The sequence below is a fragment of the Salvelinus alpinus genome, chromosome 9 (assembly GCF_045679555.1).
Source record: "Salvelinus alpinus chromosome 9, SLU_Salpinus.1, whole genome shotgun sequence".
Classification (NCBI taxonomy): domain Eukaryota; kingdom Metazoa; phylum Chordata; class Actinopteri; order Salmoniformes; family Salmonidae; genus Salvelinus; species Salvelinus alpinus.
The window spans coordinates 79,908,092-79,927,279 of record NC_092094.1 but is presented as its reverse complement, the minus strand read 5'-3'; the positions used below and the strand labels follow the sequence as shown (position 1 = coordinate 79,927,279).

Below are 19,188 nucleotides of genomic sequence, written 5' to 3'. Positions count from 1 at the left end.
TGGGCAGAGCATACACGCACAAAACAAACTAATTTATTCAGTTTCCCCCCCTTTCCTCATCAATCTCTTTCTCTCTCTCCCTTGCCTGTCTTTGTTTTGTGTGTGTGTGTGGGGGGGGCTCCTGTTTTATCCCCACTCAGCAGGCTGGACTGGACCTCCGCCAAATGTGAAGAGCAGCCAGCCAGCTAGGCAGGGAGTGGCTAGCTAGAGGAGGACCATGCTGAATTGAGAGGAGACAACATGCCAAAACAGTGAGCCATCACAATCACCACCGGTTGGCTGTCCTCCCAAAGAGACAGAGAGAGAGGTCTAGAGAGATCCAGCTGAGAGTTGAGTAGAGGACTAGAGAACACTTAACTCCACTGATCTGAACCCAGGTGAGCCTTACCTACACACAATATAATACTTCACCAGCTTCATCAACTATCTTCACATTTACCTCAGCCAGTCCAGATTAAGTTAGAACGGTAAAGGTTAGGTATACACAATGTCATAATCAGCAGGACATATGTCAACACATGACAAGACATGCCAACAAACATGTGCTATGTACCGGCAACCGAGCATCTCATCATTCTCCTCCTCTATCCAGAGGACTATGGAACAAAAGCTAAGATGCCTTTGATGATAGCCCCATCTAGTGGTTATGAGTGGAAGTACAACCACAATGCAACAGATCCCAGCTGTACAGTTTATTGGCAGGTGGCTGCAAGAGCAGTCCCATTCTCTTGTGTTTGACAGTGTCTCCCTCTTCTGGCCTTAGTTACTGGAATCTACATCAAGAAAAGCACATGAACACAGGAGAATGATAGCACAGTTTAGGTGCTATCAGAGTTTTAGAGGCAATGTTTCAACCACTGTGGCTCTTCGTCAGGCTTCCTCTTGGCCTTACCTGTCTCACATGAACCCCTCCTACTGGCTAGTTAAAGCATGCTTAGGATAAAACAGAAAATTACCTGGTCCACGCTGGTGAAGCCCTTGTGCATGACGTGGTAGAGATGGACCAGGAAGTCACTGTTGGGCAGCACGTCCTGGTTCCTGGTCATCATCTCACAGATTAGTTTATAGGCCTGCAGCTTACCCGCCTTGAACTCTGCAGGCAGCATGGTGGCCTGGGGGAAAAGGGAGAGGAGGACAGAGGGAGAGAGACCAGGTCACACGGTTATAGTCACATGCATGTCTTTGATAGGTGATGCATGTAGAGGCAGTGGACCTCTGAACCGCTGAGTCACCTTGAAGAGCCAGGAGGCCAGCATTCTGAGAGGAGGGATGAAGACAGGCCGGGGAGGAGATGACTGGTTATCCACACTGATGCCCAGGTTGTCCCGGATCTGCAATTAGGGCAGTACTGCATTAGCCAGACTGAAAATCTACAGAACAAAATATTGACTGAGACAAATTTACTGTACATGACATGTCATCAGGGCTGATAAGAGTGTTTGAAGGCTGGGCAGTGCTTACCTTAGCCAGTTTGTGCCAGAGGTCGTAGAGGTAACTGAACATCTTGGCGTGGATCCTGGGGCAGCGGATGCTGTTGACGTCCCCCAGGATACCCAGAATCCTTCTCCAGAGCACAAAGGCGGAGTCAGCGTGCCAGCCGGTCAGGCTCCCGCCTGCGATGATGCTGACATCATCAGTCAGACACTCACGGCTGTCTGCAAGACCAGATAGAGCAGAGAGAGAACTCTGATTTACTACTGTATAAACTCTATAGTATAACACTAGAACTCTGATTTACTACTGTATAAACTCTATAGTATAACACTAGAACTCTAGGCCTGTCCACACCCCGGACCCAGGTGATTCAACACAGAGGTTGATTTTTCCCAGTCACCAGAGTCACACACAGCTGAACACACGTGATGGGTGGCTATAGGATTAACACAGCGCAACACAGAGGGTGGTGGGCTGTTCAGGCTAGAAAGGGGGTGTGTAGGGGCAGTAGCAGTACCCTGGTCCTGAGGCATGTGTAACACAGACTGATGTATGGTGTCCTCCAGCAGATGGGGGAAGTCCCGGCACTCAGTGTGCACGAGCAAAGCTGGTGGTGGGACAGGGGTGCTGCTGGTGGTGGGACAGGGGTGCTGCTGGTGGTGGGACAGGGGTGCTGCTGGTGGTGGGACAGGGGTGCTGCTGGTGGTGGGACAGGGGTGCTGCTGGTGGTGGGACAGGGGTGCTGCTGGTGGTGGGACAGGGGTGCGGAGTGGGGAGAGAAAACACTCAGGAAAGAAAACAAGACGACAACCAGAAGACAGTGGAGCTTGACGGCGCACAATCACAAGATGACAGAGGACAGTGAATTCACAATGAATCAATGTAAGAGCACAGACGAGGTGGGGATGGTGTCGGGTCAGGGGTTACACTAAGGGTCAGGGGTTACGCTAAGGGTCAGGGGTTACAGCTGAGGTACTCTTTCATTTGACAAGAATTGACAGCTATTAGCCACAGCTGTTTTTTCCAAATATTCACCTACGCTGAACCACGATAATATTTCGGGATACTTTCCAAAGACGTACCTAACATTTCTTAATAGCAAGGAGACTCTCACCTAACATTTCTTAATAGCAAGGAGACTCTTACCTAACATTGCCCAGTAAACATGTAACAGTAGTAACCAATCCATCTTTATGTGTCCTCCCTCAATAGCCATAACGCGTTAACCTAATACCAAAGACAGCTTAATAAACAAAAGGCCCAGCTGCCTGCTGAGTAAAGACCCCTGAGCAGAACACGTCCAAGGCTAGATAGAAGTGGAGAGAGAGGGAGTGTTTTCTCTTTAGAGCTTCATAGGCCAGGGTGAGGGAGGGCAGGCAGGGCAGGGGAAGATACTGTAGAGTAGACAGAGGCTGGCTATGAAGGTTATGCTAATCCTCTGAAAGGTCAGGCTGCTCTGAGAATAATCCCCACACGACCCACGGACAAACACCTGAACCTGACAAACCCCACAGAATACAAATCTACTGAACCTGAAGGCCATATGCTACAGTATTTATCCCATATAAACCAATGCCCTCCTAGCCTCGGTTACCAAAATCAGTCCCCCCAGAAACCTTACCCAGACACCCCACCCCCCACCCCAGTCCAGTCCAGTACCTGCCAGGGCCTCATTGTGGCTGAGCAGCAGGTTCCTCTGGCTCCCTGTGTCTGCTGTGACATCTATCTGGGCTGACTGAGTGTCTGCCTCCTCCTCAAAGGCCTGCCAGGCCAGCAGGCTGCCGTCAGCGTCGTTCAAGTAGCCGTTGGACGTCTCGCTGCTCACACTCACACTTTTTTCCTGGAGCGTGGGCCTTGCATAGTTGTGTCCCTCTACAGAGTAGTCCAGCTCGGCCGGACTGCTGCTCCTCCGGATCAGAATCTGGGAGCACAGAGGAATAAGTCATCAGTGGTTGTTCCAGAGATGCCTCTATCAGACCGCAACAGATGCCCTGCTGAAATAACCAAACAAAGTAAGATGGTCACAGATTTTGCGTCAGGTGTGTGTTTCTCACCACTGGCGGGTCGCCGTCTGTCCTCGCTTCCGACGCCCTGCCATCGGAGCCACAGGAGTTGTTGGGGGAGTACTCCCTCTTGTGGCCTGGAGGTCACAGTGACTGTTAATCACACTGGACACACACACAGCCCCCCCACAGCAGACAGCCCCTGGTCATAAATACTGTTCTAGTCTCATCCCTGCATCCTCTAGATGCATGATCAGAATGAGTTGTAGCCCAGTGGTTCCAACCTTTTTTCGGTTACTGTACCACCAACTGAATTTAGCTCTGCCCGGAGTACCCCTTAAGTACCCCCTCATGTACATTTAATCAGCAGACCTATGTTCTCATCAGTCTTCTCAAGTACCCCCTGTGGATAGACCAAGTACCCCCAGGGGTCCTAGTACCCCTGGTTGGGAACCACTGTTGTAGCCTGTAGGCTTCAAAGCACATCACTGTATAGATGGACACATTGTTAGCAGCAGTATAGATACTTCCACTAGAGGGCAGCAAAAATGGCCTACGTTAGAACACGCCCTCACGCTGTGTGTGTTCGCGCACTCATTGGTGTATCCCTACCTGGGAAGGTGTCAGTCAGTTGCTGTGTGATGTCGGAGGTGCTGCTGCTGCGTGGTAGAGGGCTGTCTCCAGCCTCCAGCTCCCCGTCTCCCCCACACTCAGACAGCTGGCCCTCCTCCACATCTGAGCACCACGACCAGGGAGCCAGGAGAGGACAGAGGGTTAAGAGCAATGCATCAGGCATCTCATATCCGGCACACTACACATGCTCTACCACACAGAATTCCGGCAACTTCAAGGTGAGACACATAGGATTTTTCGGAAAACGTCTATAATATATCTGGCACTAATAGTGGAATGATAGTGTTTCACAGTATTTCTTACCCACCAGTGTTGTGATTGGCTGTGATATTCGGCTATTGATTTCACCCGACGGAGCGACATCTGCTGTCAAACCGGGAAAATGGTTCTGACTTTGTGTTTGTGTTATCTACTGAATATCGCTCTGTCATGTCCTGGTTGCTAAAATTCTACACTGTTCGCTCAATTTCAGTTTATCTTCTTATGGCTGCAGGGGCAGTATTGAGTAGCTTGGATGAAAAGGTGCCCAGAGTAAACTGCCTGCTCCTCAGTCCCAGTTGCTAATATATGCATATTATTATAGTATTTGATAGAAAACACTCTGAAGTTTCTAAAACTGTTTGAATGATGTCTGTGAGTATAACAGAACTCATATGGCATGCAAAAACCTGAGAAAAAAATCCAACCAGGAAGTGGGAAATCTGAGGTTTGTAGGTTTTCAACTCATCGCCTATCGAATACACAGTGGGATATGGGTCAGTTTGCACTTACTACGGCTTCCACTAGATGTCAACAGTCTGTAGAACCTTGTCTGATGTTTCTACTGTGAAGTGGGGCCGAAGGAGACGGGAATGAGCAAGGTCCATGAGCTGACCATGCGCGTTCACATGAGGGAGCTCTGTTCCATCGCACTTCTGAAGACAATGGAATTCTCCGGTAGGAACATTATTGAAGATTTATGTTAAAAACATCCTAAAGATTGATTCAATACACCGTTTGACATGTTTCTACTGACTGTTACGGAACTTTTTGACATTTCGTCTGCTTTTAGTGAACGCGCTTCGTGACTTTGGATTTGTTTACCAAACACGCTAACAAAAGTAGCTATTTGGACATAAATGATGGACATTACCGAACAAAACGAACATTTCTTGTGGGAGTCCTGGGAGTGCATTCCGACGAAGATCAGCAAAGGTTAGTGAAGATTTATAATGCTATTTATGACTTTTGTTGACTCCACAATTTGGCGGGTAACTGTATGGCTTCCTTTAGTGGCTGAACGCTGTTCTCAGATTATTGAATATTGTGCTTTTGCCGTAAAGCTTTTTTGAAATCTGACACAGCGGTTGCATTAAGAACGAGTTTATCTTTAATTCTATGTAAAACATGCATCTTTCATCAAAGTTTATGATGAGTATTTCTGTTATTTGATGTGGCTCTCTGCAATTTCTCCGGATATTTTGGAGGCATTTCTGAACATGGCACCAATGTAAACTGAGGTTTTTGGATATAAATATGAACTTTATTGAACAAAGCATATATGTATTGTGTAACATGAAGTCCTATGAGTGTCATCTGTTGAAGATCATCAAAGGTTAGTGATTAATTTTATCTCTATTTCTGCTTTTTGTGACTCCTGTCTTTGGCTGGAAAAATGGCTGTGTTTTTCTGTGATTTTGCGGTGACCTAACAATCGTTTGTGGTGCTTTTACTGTAAAGCCTTTTTGAAAATCGGACACTGTGGTGGGATTAACAAGAAGAGTATCTTTAAAATGGTGTGAAATACTTGTATGCTTGAGGAATTTTAATTATGAGATTTCTGTTGTTTGAATTTGGTGCCCAGCACTTTTCACTGGCTGTTGTCATATCGATCCCGTTAACGGGATTGCAGCCCTAAGAAGTTATCTGAGAAAACAAGCACTGAATAGTGTAGGGAATCATTGCACCATCAAAATCGCTGTGAAATATCGTTTTTACAGCCGTTTCAAGCTGGTGGACCAAAATGAAAGTTACTTTCGGTTTTGGTCCACCAGCTTCAAACACCTGTAAAAATGATATTTTTTTCAGTTTAGATATTACAATGATTCCCTACACTCTTCAGTGCTTTGTTTTTCTCTCATAAAAACTGAAATAGAGCGAACAGTAGAATTTTAGCAACCAGGAAATTAGCTATTTCCGCTACACTATATATATATACACACAAAAGTATGTGGACACCCCTTCAAATTTGTGGATTCTGCTATTTCAGCCACACCCGTTGCTGACAGGTGTGTAAAATCGAGCACACAGCCATGCAATCGCCATAGACAAACATTGGCAGTACAATGGCTTTACTGAAGAGCTCAGTGACTTTCAACGTGGCACCGTTATAGGATGCAAGTCATTTTGTTAAATGTCTGCCCTGCTAGAGCTGCCCCTTCAACTGTAAGAGCTGTTATTGTGAAGTGAAAACGTCTAGGAGCAACAACAACTCAGCTGCGAAGTGGTAGGTCACACAAGCTCACAGAACGGGATGCTGAGTGCTGAAGCGCGTAATTTTTTTTGCCTGTGCTCCATTACTCACTACAGAGTTCCAAACTGCCTCTGGTTTCCATGGCCGAGTAGCCACACACAAGCCTAAGATCATCATGCACAATTCCAAGTGTCGGCTGGAGTGGTGTAAAGCTCGCAGTCATTGAACTCTGGAGCAGTGGAAACGCATTCTTTGGAGTGATGAATCCCGCTTCACCATCTGGCAGTCTGACGGACAAATCTGGATTTGGTGGATGCCAGGCGAACGCTACCTGCCCCAATGCATAGTGCCAACTGTAAAGTTGGGTGGAAGAGAAATAGTGGTCTGGGGCTGTTTTTCATGGTTTGGGCCAGGCCCCTTAGTTCCAGTGAAGGGAAATCTTTACGCTACATCATACAATGACATTCTAGACGATTCTGTGCTTCCAACTTTGTGGCAACAGTTTGAGGAAGGCCCTTTCCTGTTGTTTCAGCATGACGATGCCCCCGTGCACAAAGCAAGGTCCATACAGAAATGGTTTGTTGAGATCGGTGTGGAAGAACTTGACTGGCCTACACAGAGCCCTGACCTCAACCCAATCGAACACCTTTGGGATGAATTGGAACGCAGACTGTGAGGCAGGCCTAATCGCCCAACATCAGTGCCCGACCTCACTAACACTCTTGTGGCTGAATGGAAGCAAGTCCCCGCAGCAATGTTCCAACATCTAGTCGAAAGCCTTCCCAGAAGAGTGGAGGCTGTTATAGCAGCGAAGGGGGACCAACTCCAACAATAATGCCCATTATTTTGTAATGAGATGTCTGACGAGCAGTTGTACACATACTGTACTTTTAGATAACATAGCCAAAGTCAGCCAAAGTTTAGATAACATAGCCAAAAACAGCCTTCCCAGTTTGACAACAGATGACGCTCCGGTGGGAGAAATCAATAGGCGAATATCTTAGCCAATCACAACACTGGTGGGTAAGTAATACTGTGAAACACTATCATTCTACTATTAGTGCCAGATATATTATGGACATTTTCTGAAATTACAATCCAAAAATTCTAGAAAATCTTGTGTAGCACCTTTAAAATGATAAAATGGTTCCATTGTTTTAGCCACAGTGAGATGGAATAGGAACATGCAGTAATAACCATTAGAACAGATTAGTATAGAATTCTCAGACAATTGTCCTTTTTTACTTTCAATCCAAAACGACAGTAAGTAGCCGTGAGAAACAAGCGTTTCCACTTCACTGAGTGTTAATAAAACAGTGAGGGACTGACAGGAGAATAGGAGACGGGAGATAAGAGTAGTGACAGACAGACGGAAGAGACAGACAGGGCGAAGGAGGGAGGACACCACACAGACAGCTCTCAGAAACACTTTACCTGAAAGCCTGTGAGAGCAAGAGTTACCAGAAGAGGAGGAGAGACCAGGCAAGAAAGAGCTCACAGTGTGAAGCAGCATAGGAACGCTTTTAGTAGCGGGCAGAGCCTCGTAAAGATGGACACAGCTGCTGATAGACTGGCTTCGCTTAGCTTCCATCAGAGAGATAGAGAGAGAGAGAGAGAGAAAGAGAGGGAAGGAGGAAAAATAAGAGGAAGAGAGAAGGGGAGAGAAGTCAATAAGATCATATAGAGCAGAATGGCAGAAGTACACCACTGGCAAATACATTTAACACTTTGCATAAAAATTGTAAGAGGGGAAGAAATAGTGCAGAAAAATATGACCAAAGAAGACAAAATCCACTAAGGGTTGAGTCCTAATTGGAGATCTGCAGGTGTTACTTGAATTGTCATTCATGTCAATTTGCTCGAAACATGTAAGAAGAGCGTTTTGTTTTTGTGCGACTCCAACTTCAGCCCGAAGGCATTAAGAGTGAAACAAACAGGCAGAGTGAAATTACTGAGACAGGAAATTAAGAACTAATAACTGAGACTTCAGTGTAAAGAGAAGATAAATAGAATATATTAAAGCCTAAACCCCGAGGCTGGATCTCATGTTCATTTGACACTTGAGGGCTCTTCACCTAAACAAAGACACTGCTCTACCAGATTTGTTGTTGCATATTCTAAAACATTTTTTTTTTGTTATGAACCCGTCTACATTTGAGAGACGTCATTTATGCAACGCGTTGATTTTATTTGAAGCCCAGATTAATTCGTTCTCTATGCACATGACAGAAGAGGACAAATACAACTGGCTTTGAGTGCATCACAGTAAAGACGACTTATTTCCATCCACACACAACTTTGTAATGTTATCTCCTAAAAATACACTAACAAATAGAAAAGCAAAAGGCAGCTGGAAAGGGCTGGGACGCGCAAGTTTTTACAGTGATACAATTCATGTGTCGCACATATTGCATTCCAGTACATTATTTCCATAATAAGAATAAGGTACTGGTTTGAAATGAGTAGACCTAGGATATTCATTTGATCACCCTGTTGCAGGAGAACCTTCCTGCAATGCAGGACATTTGAAATGTGTCGTGTAATTGAGGTTTAAAAAGGTTTCTGAAGTTTGTACATTTCCACTTTGCAATTTCAGACTTGATTTTCCCTTACGAAAAATTGATCAACCCCTACAAAAATGTAAATGTACTATAATCCACATTTCCTGTCACTGCGGGACTATTTTCCTGCTGTAGCAACCTGGCTCAAACTAAGATCATACATCTGTAGTCAGTCAACAGGACAATATGACCATATTTATTATTAGCTCCCAGTAATTTCAACACCATGTCGCAGGAAATACTCATCAGAAAAACATTGCCAAGTACGTATTGGCATAAATGAGATTACACACATTTTCAGTTTTCAAAGATAAGGCGTTGGGGAAGTGTGTGTGGACAGCACTTCAGACCTAATATAAAAGAGAGAGGAGCATTGCAAGAGAAAGAGGATTCTAATCTCTGCCTACACCACACTTTAATTAGTCGCTTTCATTTGGAGATAGCATCGTCTCCACTACAGACCGCTACTGTTACCCGTTTTATGCATATTAATGAGCATTAATTACACTCTTAATGAAACTATCAAAAACGTCCACGGATTGATGTGTGGGCCCTCTCTCAAGGAGAAGGAGGAGGGATATCGGGATGTTTGATGATCAATGTGGGAGAAATCCAATTAGACGAGAGAAAAGGAAGAATTTAAGGCGGTGGCGTTTCATGTCGGTCTCTGTCTGTCTGCATGCACACACACACATTTAAGAGTCCTCCTTCAGGCCCAACTACATCTGGTCCAGGCTCAACAAGCTCTTCAGCGAGCAGAGATGCTATCAGTCATTACACACACAGACAGAGAGACAGACAGAGAGAGAGAGCGAGAGAGAGAGCGAGAGAGAGAGCGAGAGAGAGAGCGAGAGAGAGAGCGAGAGCGAGAGCGAGAGAGAGCGAGAGCGAGGAGAAAGGAGGAGGGTGAGGAAACAAGCAAGGCGTGTCACTCTTTCATCCCCTTCCGTTAGGGATTAGCTAGTTTAGAGACAGCTCATCTCTGCTCTGGATCGCCTGAGAGCTCAACTGATCATTAGACTGAGACGTCTCCATCAGTCAAGTGGATGTTGTTCACTTTATCTGAACAATGAAGTAACAATGTTCATCTCCAACATGTCACCAGGGGAGTGTGTGTGAGCCGGAGAACTGACACAGAAACATGTTGACTTTGGCCAATGACATCTGACCAAAAATCTGAGACCATCTGCTGTCGCTTTGTGCTTAGAGCTGAGCCCTTCACCAGCACCTGGGCTAACGTACACATGCCCTGCTTTTATATACACTCACTCACTGTTGAGTCTATGGAAAGTCTGGTCTACACTGTAGTGCCATAGAGGGACTCTGAGATCTGGCACTTGTCAAATATGACTTCATTACAGTAGCATGTGTGTGTATGTTCACCTGTGGCTTTCTGTCGTACGTTGTTGCGTGCCTTCTCCACGCCGGGGGCCCCTGAGGTGGTAGCGCTGCGGAACCTCATGGGCTCCTGGACCCCCTGCTGGTCTCCCTGGTTCCTCCAGCTCAAAGAGAAGGACCTGGCCACCGCTGCTGCCTTCTGGGAGTCCTGGATCACCCCTGAGACACAGACGAGACAGACAGACACACGCAAATAATATAAATACAGAAGCAAAAAGAGAAACTGAATCTTTCGACCATTGTTGCTCTATTCTCTGAGGCTTACACAGCATCATCCCCCTCAATCCCTTCATCCCTCCATCCATCCAGGGATCTCAATTTAAAAAAGTGTGTTGGTAGCGTTGGTGCTTCCAACTTAAACAAGTTAGGAGCACCACATAACATCTAGGAGCACTAGACAAATTGAGATACAGCCTTTATTGGGCCGGTATGAATTCTAGCTAAACTCAACAAAAAAAGAAACGTCCTCTCACTGTCAACTGCGTTTATTTTCAGTTAGCCTTCAGCATAATTCAACTATTTGTATTCATTTGCATCATTGTCAATGACACTTTTATTTGAAGGCAAACTGAAGTTCAATTTCAATAGGCGAACAACAAGTGGCAATCGAGATAATACTTACTCACAAGGATTCCTAAATCATTGCTAAGAATAATGAAAATGACTGCAGTTTCTACTGGTCATGGTTTTCAGGCTGGTTGTATTGGTGCTAGCGAAACTCAGCAAAAAAGAAACGTCCTCTCACTGTCAACTGCGTTTATTTTCAGCAAACTTAACATGTGTAAATATTTGTATGAACATAACAAGATTCAACAACTGAGACATAAACTGAACAAGTTCCACAGACATGTGACTAACATAAATGGAAAAATGTGTCCATGAACAAAAGGGGGGGGGGGGGGGGTCAGAATCAAAAGTAACAGTCAGTATCTGGTGTGGCCACCAGCTGCATTACGTACTGCAGTGCATCGCCTTCTCATGGACTGCACCAGATTTGCCAGTTCTTGTTGTGAGATGTTACCCCACTCTTCCACCAAGGCACCTGCAAGTTCCCAGACATTTCTGGGAGCCCTCACCCTCCGATCCAACAGGTCCCAGACATGCTCAATGGGATTGAGATCCGGGCTCTTCGCTGGCCATGGCAGAACAATGACATTCCTGTCTTGCAGGAAATCACACAGAACGAACAGTATGGCTGGTGGCATTGGCATGCTGGAGGGTCATGTCAGGATGAGCCTGCAGGAAGGGTACAACATGAAGGAGGAGGATGTCTTCCCTGTAACGCACAGCGTTGAGATTGCCTGCAATGACAACAAGCTCAGTCCAATGGTGCTGTGACACACTGCCCCAGACCATGACGGACCCTCCACCTCCAAATCGATCCCGCTCTAGAGTACAGACCTCGGTGTAACGCTCATTCCTTCGACCATAAACGCGAATCCGACCATCACCCCTGGTGAGACAAAACCGCGACTCATCAGTGAAGAGGACTTTTTGCCAGTCCTGTCTGGTCCAGCGATGGTGGGTTGGTGCCCATAGGCGACGTTGTTGCCGGTGATGTCTGGTGAGGACCTGCCTTACAACAGGCCTACAAGCCCTCAGTCCAGCCTCTCTCAGCCTATTGCGGACCGTGTGAGCACTGATGGAGGGATTGTGCGTTCCTGGTGTAACTCGGGCAGTTGATGTTGCCATCCTGTACCTGTCCCGCAGGTGTGATGTTCGGATGTACCGATCCTGTGCAGGTGTTGTTACACGTGGTCTGCCACTGCGAGGACGATCAGCTGTCCATCCTGTCTCCCTGTAACGCTGTCTTAGGCGTCTCCCAGTATGGACATTGCAATTTATTGCCCTGGCCACATCTGCAGTCCTCATGCCTCCTTGCAGCATGCCTAAGGCACATTCACGCAGATGAGCAGGGACCCTAGGCATCTTTCATTTGGTGTTTTTGAGAGTCAGTAGAAAGGCCTCTTTAGTGTCCTAAGTTTTCATAACTGTGACCTTAATTGCCTAGCGTCTGTAAGCTGTTAGTGTCTTAACGACCGTTCCACAGGTGCATGTTATTTAATTGTTTATGGTTCATTGAACAAGCATGGGAAACAGTGTTTAAACCCTTTACAATGAAGATCTGTGAAGTTTTTTGGATTTTTACGCATTATCTTTGAAAGACAGGGTCCTTCTTTTTTTGCTGAGTTTATGTTGTGCCCTAGAAATGAACAAGCCTATAAAGCCAATTGTTTATTATAAAAGCTAAAATGTTGATACAAATACCTGTCATTGAAATTACAAAGTAATTTGTGGAATATTAGGTTTCTACATGGTTTAAAAAGCAACATTTCCTAAGCTATCCCTTTTCCATTGTTTCTGTTCCGCTAAATGTTTGGATGTAATGGTAAAGTTACCAGGTTGTTAGCTAGCTAGATAATGAGGTAACATAACTGAACAAGCTGTTTTAGAATCGTTTTAGCACGTCCCACGACGTGGTTTATGGATGTAAAAAATACGGACCGCCAATGGAAATGCATCCCGCTGCGGCGCCAATGCGCGATAGAAGAGAAAAAAACCTAGAGGCGGTGATATGGATCACAACTTTGGAATGGTTTGGGCTAGAGACAAGTGGCTTTCTCTGCAAACACCACGGTCACGAATCTGTGCGTTTCCTCTAGGGAACTCCTAAACAGCAATACAGCTACGCCTAACCATTATAATAATTGTTATATGGCAGATTTGTTTTCTAGGCGCAATGGTGCTCCCATATTAAAATATTAAGGAGCATTCGCGACCAAAAGGGTTGCACTTTAGAGCCCTGCCTCCACCCCCCTCTCTCTCCCCTGCCTCCTCACCCCGTCCCCTCTGTTTCTTCTCCTTCTGTTCGCTGAGTTTGTCCAGGGGCAGGTTGCTCATGTCCAGTCCGTAAACGGAGCGGGCCAGGACCGCGGTCAGAGAATCCATGATGCTGGCCCACTCGGTCACCAGCTCCTCCCAGCCTGTCAGAGACGACAGCACAGACAGCAGCTCGTCCCACAGCTCCCGAGAGATGAACACACACAGGTTGGCCCGTACCCACGCCACGATGATCGTCTGGGGGAGGATGTACAGGGGCACAAAGACAGGAGGACGAAACAGAACATCTCATTAATCACCATAGGCAGGCAGCTGGTTCTTATTGGCTTGTAATCAAAACACTAACAAGCCATTAGAGCTGTAACATTGTTTCCACATTATATTAACATCATGGGCAACAACCATTTCCAGGAGCTTAGCTGGACTTCCTCTAACAGAGGTATCAGAACAACTCTGTAACAGTAAGAGAGGCTATATGATCCCCAGGCTGACTGACCCGGAAAAGGATGGCAGCCAGGCTCTCAGCAAAGATGTCTTTTCTTTGGTTCTCCTGAGGCCTCTTCATCACCGACTCAGTGATCCTCAGCAGCACCTGTAGCATCTGCTCCCTACACACACCAGACACACACCAGAAGATATAATTAGTCCATCATTGTGTATCAGTAGATGATCATATAACACAGTGGAATTGTCCAGGTCTGTCCTTCAGGTAAAAGCAACCGCATGGTTTAGAATTTGTTTTCCTATTTAAACCAGTGGGTGTACACAAACAGTATATACAGTGCATTCGGAAAGTATTCAGACCCCTTTTTCCACATTTTGTTACATTACAGACTTGTTCTAAAATTTATAAAATTATTTTTTATTCCTCATCTATCTACACACAATAGCCCATAATGACAAAGTGAAAACAGGTGCTTCGAATTTTTAGCAAATTTATACAAATAAAAAACAGAAATACCTTATTTACATAAGTATTCAGACCTTTTGCTATGAGACTCGAAATTGAGCTCAGGTGCATCCTGTTTCCATTGATCATCCTTGAGATGTTTCTACAACTTGATTGGAGTCCACCTGTGGTAAACTCAATTGATTGGACATGATTTGGAAAGGCACACACCTGTCTATATAAAAAGGTCCCACAGTTGACAGTGCATGTCAGAGCAAAAACCAAGTCATGAGGTCGTAGTAATTGGTCGAAGTTGAAGATCCCCAAGAACACAGTGGCCTCCATCATTCTTAAATGGAAGAAGTTTGGAACCACCAACACACTTCCTAGAGCTGGCCGCCCGGCCAAACTGAGCAATCGGGGGAGAAGCGCCTTGGTCAGGGAGGTGACCAAAAACCCGATGGTCACTCTGACATGGCTCCAAAGTTTCTCTGAGGAGATGTAACAATCTTCGAGAAGGACAACCATCTCTGCAGCACTCCACCAAACAGGCCTTTATGGTAGAGTGGTCAGACAGAAGCCATTCCTCAGTAAAAGGCACATGACAGCCCCTTGGAGTTTGCCAAAAGGCACCTAAAGGACTCAGACCATGAGAAACAAGGTTCTCTGGTCTGATGACACCAAGATTGAACTCTTTGGCCTGAATGCCAAGCGTCATGTCTTGAGGAAACTTGGCAACATCCCTACGGTGAAGCATGGTGGTGGCAGCATCATGCTGTGGGGATGTTTTTCAGCAGCAGGGACTGGGAGACTAGTCAGGATCGAGGGAAAGATGAACGGAGCCAAGTACAGAGATGCTTGATGAAAACCTGCTCCAGAGCGCTTAGGACCTCAGACTGTGTCGTCACAGGTTCATCTTCCAACAGGACAACAACCCTAAGCACACAGTCAAGACAACGCAGGAGTGGCTTCAGGACAAGTCTCTGAATGTCCTTGAGTGGCCCAGCCAGACCCCGACCTTGAACCCGATCTAACATCTCTGGAGAGACCTGATAATAGCTGTGCAGTGGTGCTCCCCAGCCAACCTGACAGAGCTTGAGAGGATCTGCAGAGAAGAATGGGAGAAACTCCCCAAATACAGGTGTTAAGCTTGTAGCGTCATACCCAAGAAGACACGAGGCTGTAATCGCTCCCAAAGGTGCTTCAACAAAGTACTGAGTAAAGGGTCTGTAAAGGGTCAGTTATTTTTAAGAAATTAGCAAAAATTCCTAAAAACCTGTTTAGAAATTGTGAAAAACCTGGAGGGTAGCCTCAAGATATCTCAAAATATTGGCCACCATTAATTGGATATTTGAGTGCCGTAAAATAAAAAGTGAGCTATACCTGACAAGTGTGAGTGGTTTAGGTTAATTGTCCCATCCTTTGTGGGATCTGCCTGTCAAGCACCAGCTACCGGTAGAAACTTTGTACAGTTGGCTTAACATAGCGGTAAGTAGACCGCTATGTAGAAGTATGTACTTTTTCTCCAACCGACATAGCTAACTTCGCTTGGTAGGCCTAACATTATTCCTTTTTCAACATTGTTTTTAAATAGTGTTTAGTCACGATTGCTGCTGACAAACATGACAGGCTACATTGATTGACGGACCACGTCAAATTGGCTAGCTAGCTAATAACAGACCACGTCAATCAAGCTAACTTTCAGGGGATAAACTAGATGACTATATCTAAATATTGTTTGATTTAGGGTGATGACAGTAGTCCGACGGACAACTTTACCAGGACGATGTCAAGCTCTTTCCAAAAGCCTAATCTCTGATAAAGCTAAATGACACATTTCTTCTGCTAGCGAGCTACAAACGGATCTGGCTACCCTCACGCATCTGAAAATACATGATCAATTGATGTTTACTATATAATTGCTATATAACTCTGATGATAGAGCTAAATGTGGAATAATCAGAAATGTGTAGTTTTGACTAGGCTCTTCAAGAGGAGATATTACAACCAAATAGTTGTAATTATTCTTGAAAACAGCACGTCGTGGTCAATGGATTTAGTGTAGATGGGGATCTCCTTGCCCCCCACCGGGGGCCCCAGCAGCCAAACGGAATGCTATTGTGACGTTTTATTGATAATGTTTAGTGTATATCAGTATGTACGTTGATGAGGTGCTGACTGACGTACCATGTCTGTGTGTTCATGGCGTGCTCCATGATCACGTGGCGGTAGATGCTCAGCACCCCTTTGCACACCTCCACCTGGTTGTCCAGTAGTTTGGCCACGTCCTGGCACGGCTCCAGCAGAAACACGTTGGCCGAGTTGGTCAGGAACACCTGGGGGGGTAGAGCAAGGAGATAAAACTACGGTCAGGGGTTTACGAGATACATCTGGACACGCACAACAACAACAACAACGTTTCAAAAGACAAAACACGCTTGCACGTACATACCTGCAGGGTGGGCTGGATGCCAGCCTTGATATCTCTGTTCTGTTCCTCAGTGAGACAGCCCCGGCTGATGGCACTGCTGAAGGAGTATGTTCTGCCCCAACTGGACGAGCGCTTGTGACCATGACTTTCCAACGCCTGCAGGAGGACACGACCGTCCAGTCAGCGTGGCGAGTATGAAATTGAGTGTTCAGAGTTAATTTTAGTCTGTGCATCCACTAACTTGTGCTGTATGTGTGTCTGTGTGTAGTAATAATAATTAGGTTAGTGTTTATATTTGTTTTATACACGTGAAATGGAAATGTGTTTTTTTGTATATCCCAATGTGCAGAAGGTGTTTTTTGTATATCCCAATGTGCAGAAGGTGTTTTTTTGTATATCCCAATGAGCAGAAGGTGTTTTTTGTATATCCCAATGAGCAGAAATTTGTTTTTTGCAAACACCTTCAGAGAGTGGGGTCACAGCCAGGGTCAGCCATTATCAAAGGTGATCCTTGGACCAATTAGGGTTAAGTGCCTTGCTCAAGGGCACATTGACAGATTGTTCACCTTGTCGGCTCATGGATTCGAACTAACGACCTTTACGTTAATGGCCCAACGCTCTAACCACTAGGCTACCTTCCGCCCTGTGTGTGTTTGTCTGTGTATCACTGTCATTACCTGTGTGTGTGTGCTATCGGTCTCAGTGATGAGCAGCTGCTCTGGGTTCTCCTCCACCTCGGCCTGTCTGCTCTTCTCCGGCTCCGTCATGAAGCCTGGCTTCTCCTGCAGGATCCACTTCCTGTACACCTTGATCACCTTCCGGGTCGCTGACGCCTCACAGGAGGGCAACAGGAAAGCCTGGAGATACAGACAGATATTACACAGTATAATGCAAGAGAAAATAGGATAATGGGCGTTGGATAATGAATAAATGTATTTTCAGGATCCTAATAAGGTGTTTGCTAAATGGCACGAAGCAGATGTGGTGGTTAAGGACATTTAACTTGAATTAACTTGAATTATTGAATTTGCTCCAGCGAAGAGGATTGCTTTGATGTAGTGATAGTGTCTTTGCACTAGAGGGCAGCACACAACAGATAAGATGGTTTCCTACTCAGCATCATGTTCCAAAGCTAGTGGGGTACCAAAGGAAATCAGCTTCACAACTAAAACTGCTCCTGCAGAGGAAAAGCCTAGTTTATACTCTCATTGAGGTCACTTGGAAACACTTTGTCATCATCTCTCTGTGGGCTGTACCTGGTGAAAGACCTCATTGACGAAGTTGATGTTGTCCCGTGTGGAGAGTAGGATGGCGTGCACCATGTCGTAGACGCTGCGGTGCTCCTCGTCGATGCTGCACAGGCTGGAGTCGCTGGGGCGCCGGTCAGACAGCGTGCTACTGTTAGAGTGGCTCTTCTCTGGCTCTGTGGGGCCGTTGGGCTCCCCCTCGCCACCACGGTCTTTATCCTTCTCCTGACTGCTACTGCCTGCAGTGACAGTCTGAACACACACACAGCACAGGCAGCGGGTTGGACAGGGTACCAGCGAGAGGGTATAGGGCTGGGTTCCAGTATAAATTATAAAGACCAAGACAAACACAGCATTAACTGTTGGTTGAATAAAATTATTCATTATTTATTTATTAAAATAAACCTCGCCTTGGAATTGACCATTCAATTCTACCTGCATTAAAAGGGATACTTTATCTACTTCCCTAGAGTCAGATGAACTTGTGGATACCATTTGTATGTCTCTGCGTCCAGTATGAAGGAAGTTAGAGGTAGTTTCGCGAGCCAATGCTAACTAGCGTTAGCGCAGTGACTGGAAGTCTATAGGTATAGGTATCTACTAGAGGTCGACCGATTAATCGGAATGGCCGATTAATTAGGGCCGATTTCAAGTTTTCATAACAATCGGAAATCGGTATTTTTGGACACCGTTTTGCACGTTTTTTTTTTTACACCTTTATTTAATCTTTATTTAACTAGGCAAGTCAGTTAAGAACACATTCTTATTTTCAATGACGGCCTAGGAACGGTGGGTTAACTGCCTTGTTCAGGGGCAGAACGACAGATTTTTACCTTGTCAGCTTGGGGATTCAATCTTGCAACCTTACTGTTAACTAGTCCAACGCTCTAACCACCTGCCTCTCATTGCACTCCACGAGGAGCCTGCCTGTTACGCGAATGCAGTAAGAAGCCAAGGTAAGTTGCTAGCTAGCATTAAACTTATCTTATAAAAAACAATCAATCAATCATAATCACTAGTTAACTACACATGGTTGATGATATTACTAGTTTATCTAGCGTGTCCTGCGTAGCATATAATCGATGCGGTGCACATTCGCAAAAAAGGTACCTAACAATAAACATCAATGCCTTTCTTAAAATCAATACACAGAAGTATATATTTTTAAACCTGCATATTTAGCTAAAATAAATCCAGGTTAGCAGGCAATATTAACCAGGTGAAATTGTGTCACTTCTCTTGCGTTCATTGCACGCAGAGTCAGGGTATATGCAACAGTTTGGGCAGCCTGGCTCGTTG

General features: G+C 45.6%; 1 protein-coding gene across 3 annotated transcripts in view; it reads right to left on the bottom strand.

Annotated features, from left to right (window-relative positions):
* The window catches only part of LOC139530699 (ral GTPase-activating protein subunit alpha-2-like), a 198,571-nt gene that overhangs the window by 74,689 nt on the left and 104,694 nt on the right, over window positions 1-19,188 (bottom strand). For 2 of the 3 annotated variants that reach the window (XM_071327329.1, XM_071327331.1), the window contains exons 10-23: window positions 17,899-18,141; window positions 17,320-17,499; window positions 16,664-16,798; window positions 16,399-16,547; window positions 13,819-13,930; window positions 13,322-13,559; window positions 10,467-10,640; window positions 7,957-8,106; window positions 4,050-4,172; window positions 3,489-3,574; window positions 3,094-3,355; window positions 1,462-1,655; window positions 1,233-1,331; window positions 957-1,112 (exon numbers count right to left, since the gene is read on the bottom strand). In XM_071327329.1, the coding sequence (XP_071183430.1) occupies window positions 957-1,112; window positions 1,233-1,331; window positions 1,462-1,655; window positions 3,094-3,355; window positions 3,489-3,574; window positions 4,050-4,172; window positions 7,957-8,106; window positions 10,467-10,640; window positions 13,322-13,559; window positions 13,819-13,930; window positions 16,399-16,547; window positions 16,664-16,798; window positions 17,320-17,499; window positions 17,899-18,141 (2,301 nt within the window). The remainder of the gene's footprint in view (window positions 1-956; window positions 1,113-1,232; window positions 1,332-1,461; window positions 1,656-3,093; window positions 3,356-3,488; window positions 3,575-4,049; window positions 4,173-7,956; window positions 8,107-10,466; window positions 10,641-13,321; window positions 13,560-13,818; window positions 13,931-16,398; window positions 16,548-16,663; window positions 16,799-17,319; window positions 17,500-17,898; window positions 18,142-19,188) is intronic. The other variant, XM_071327330.1, reaches the window with a different exon arrangement.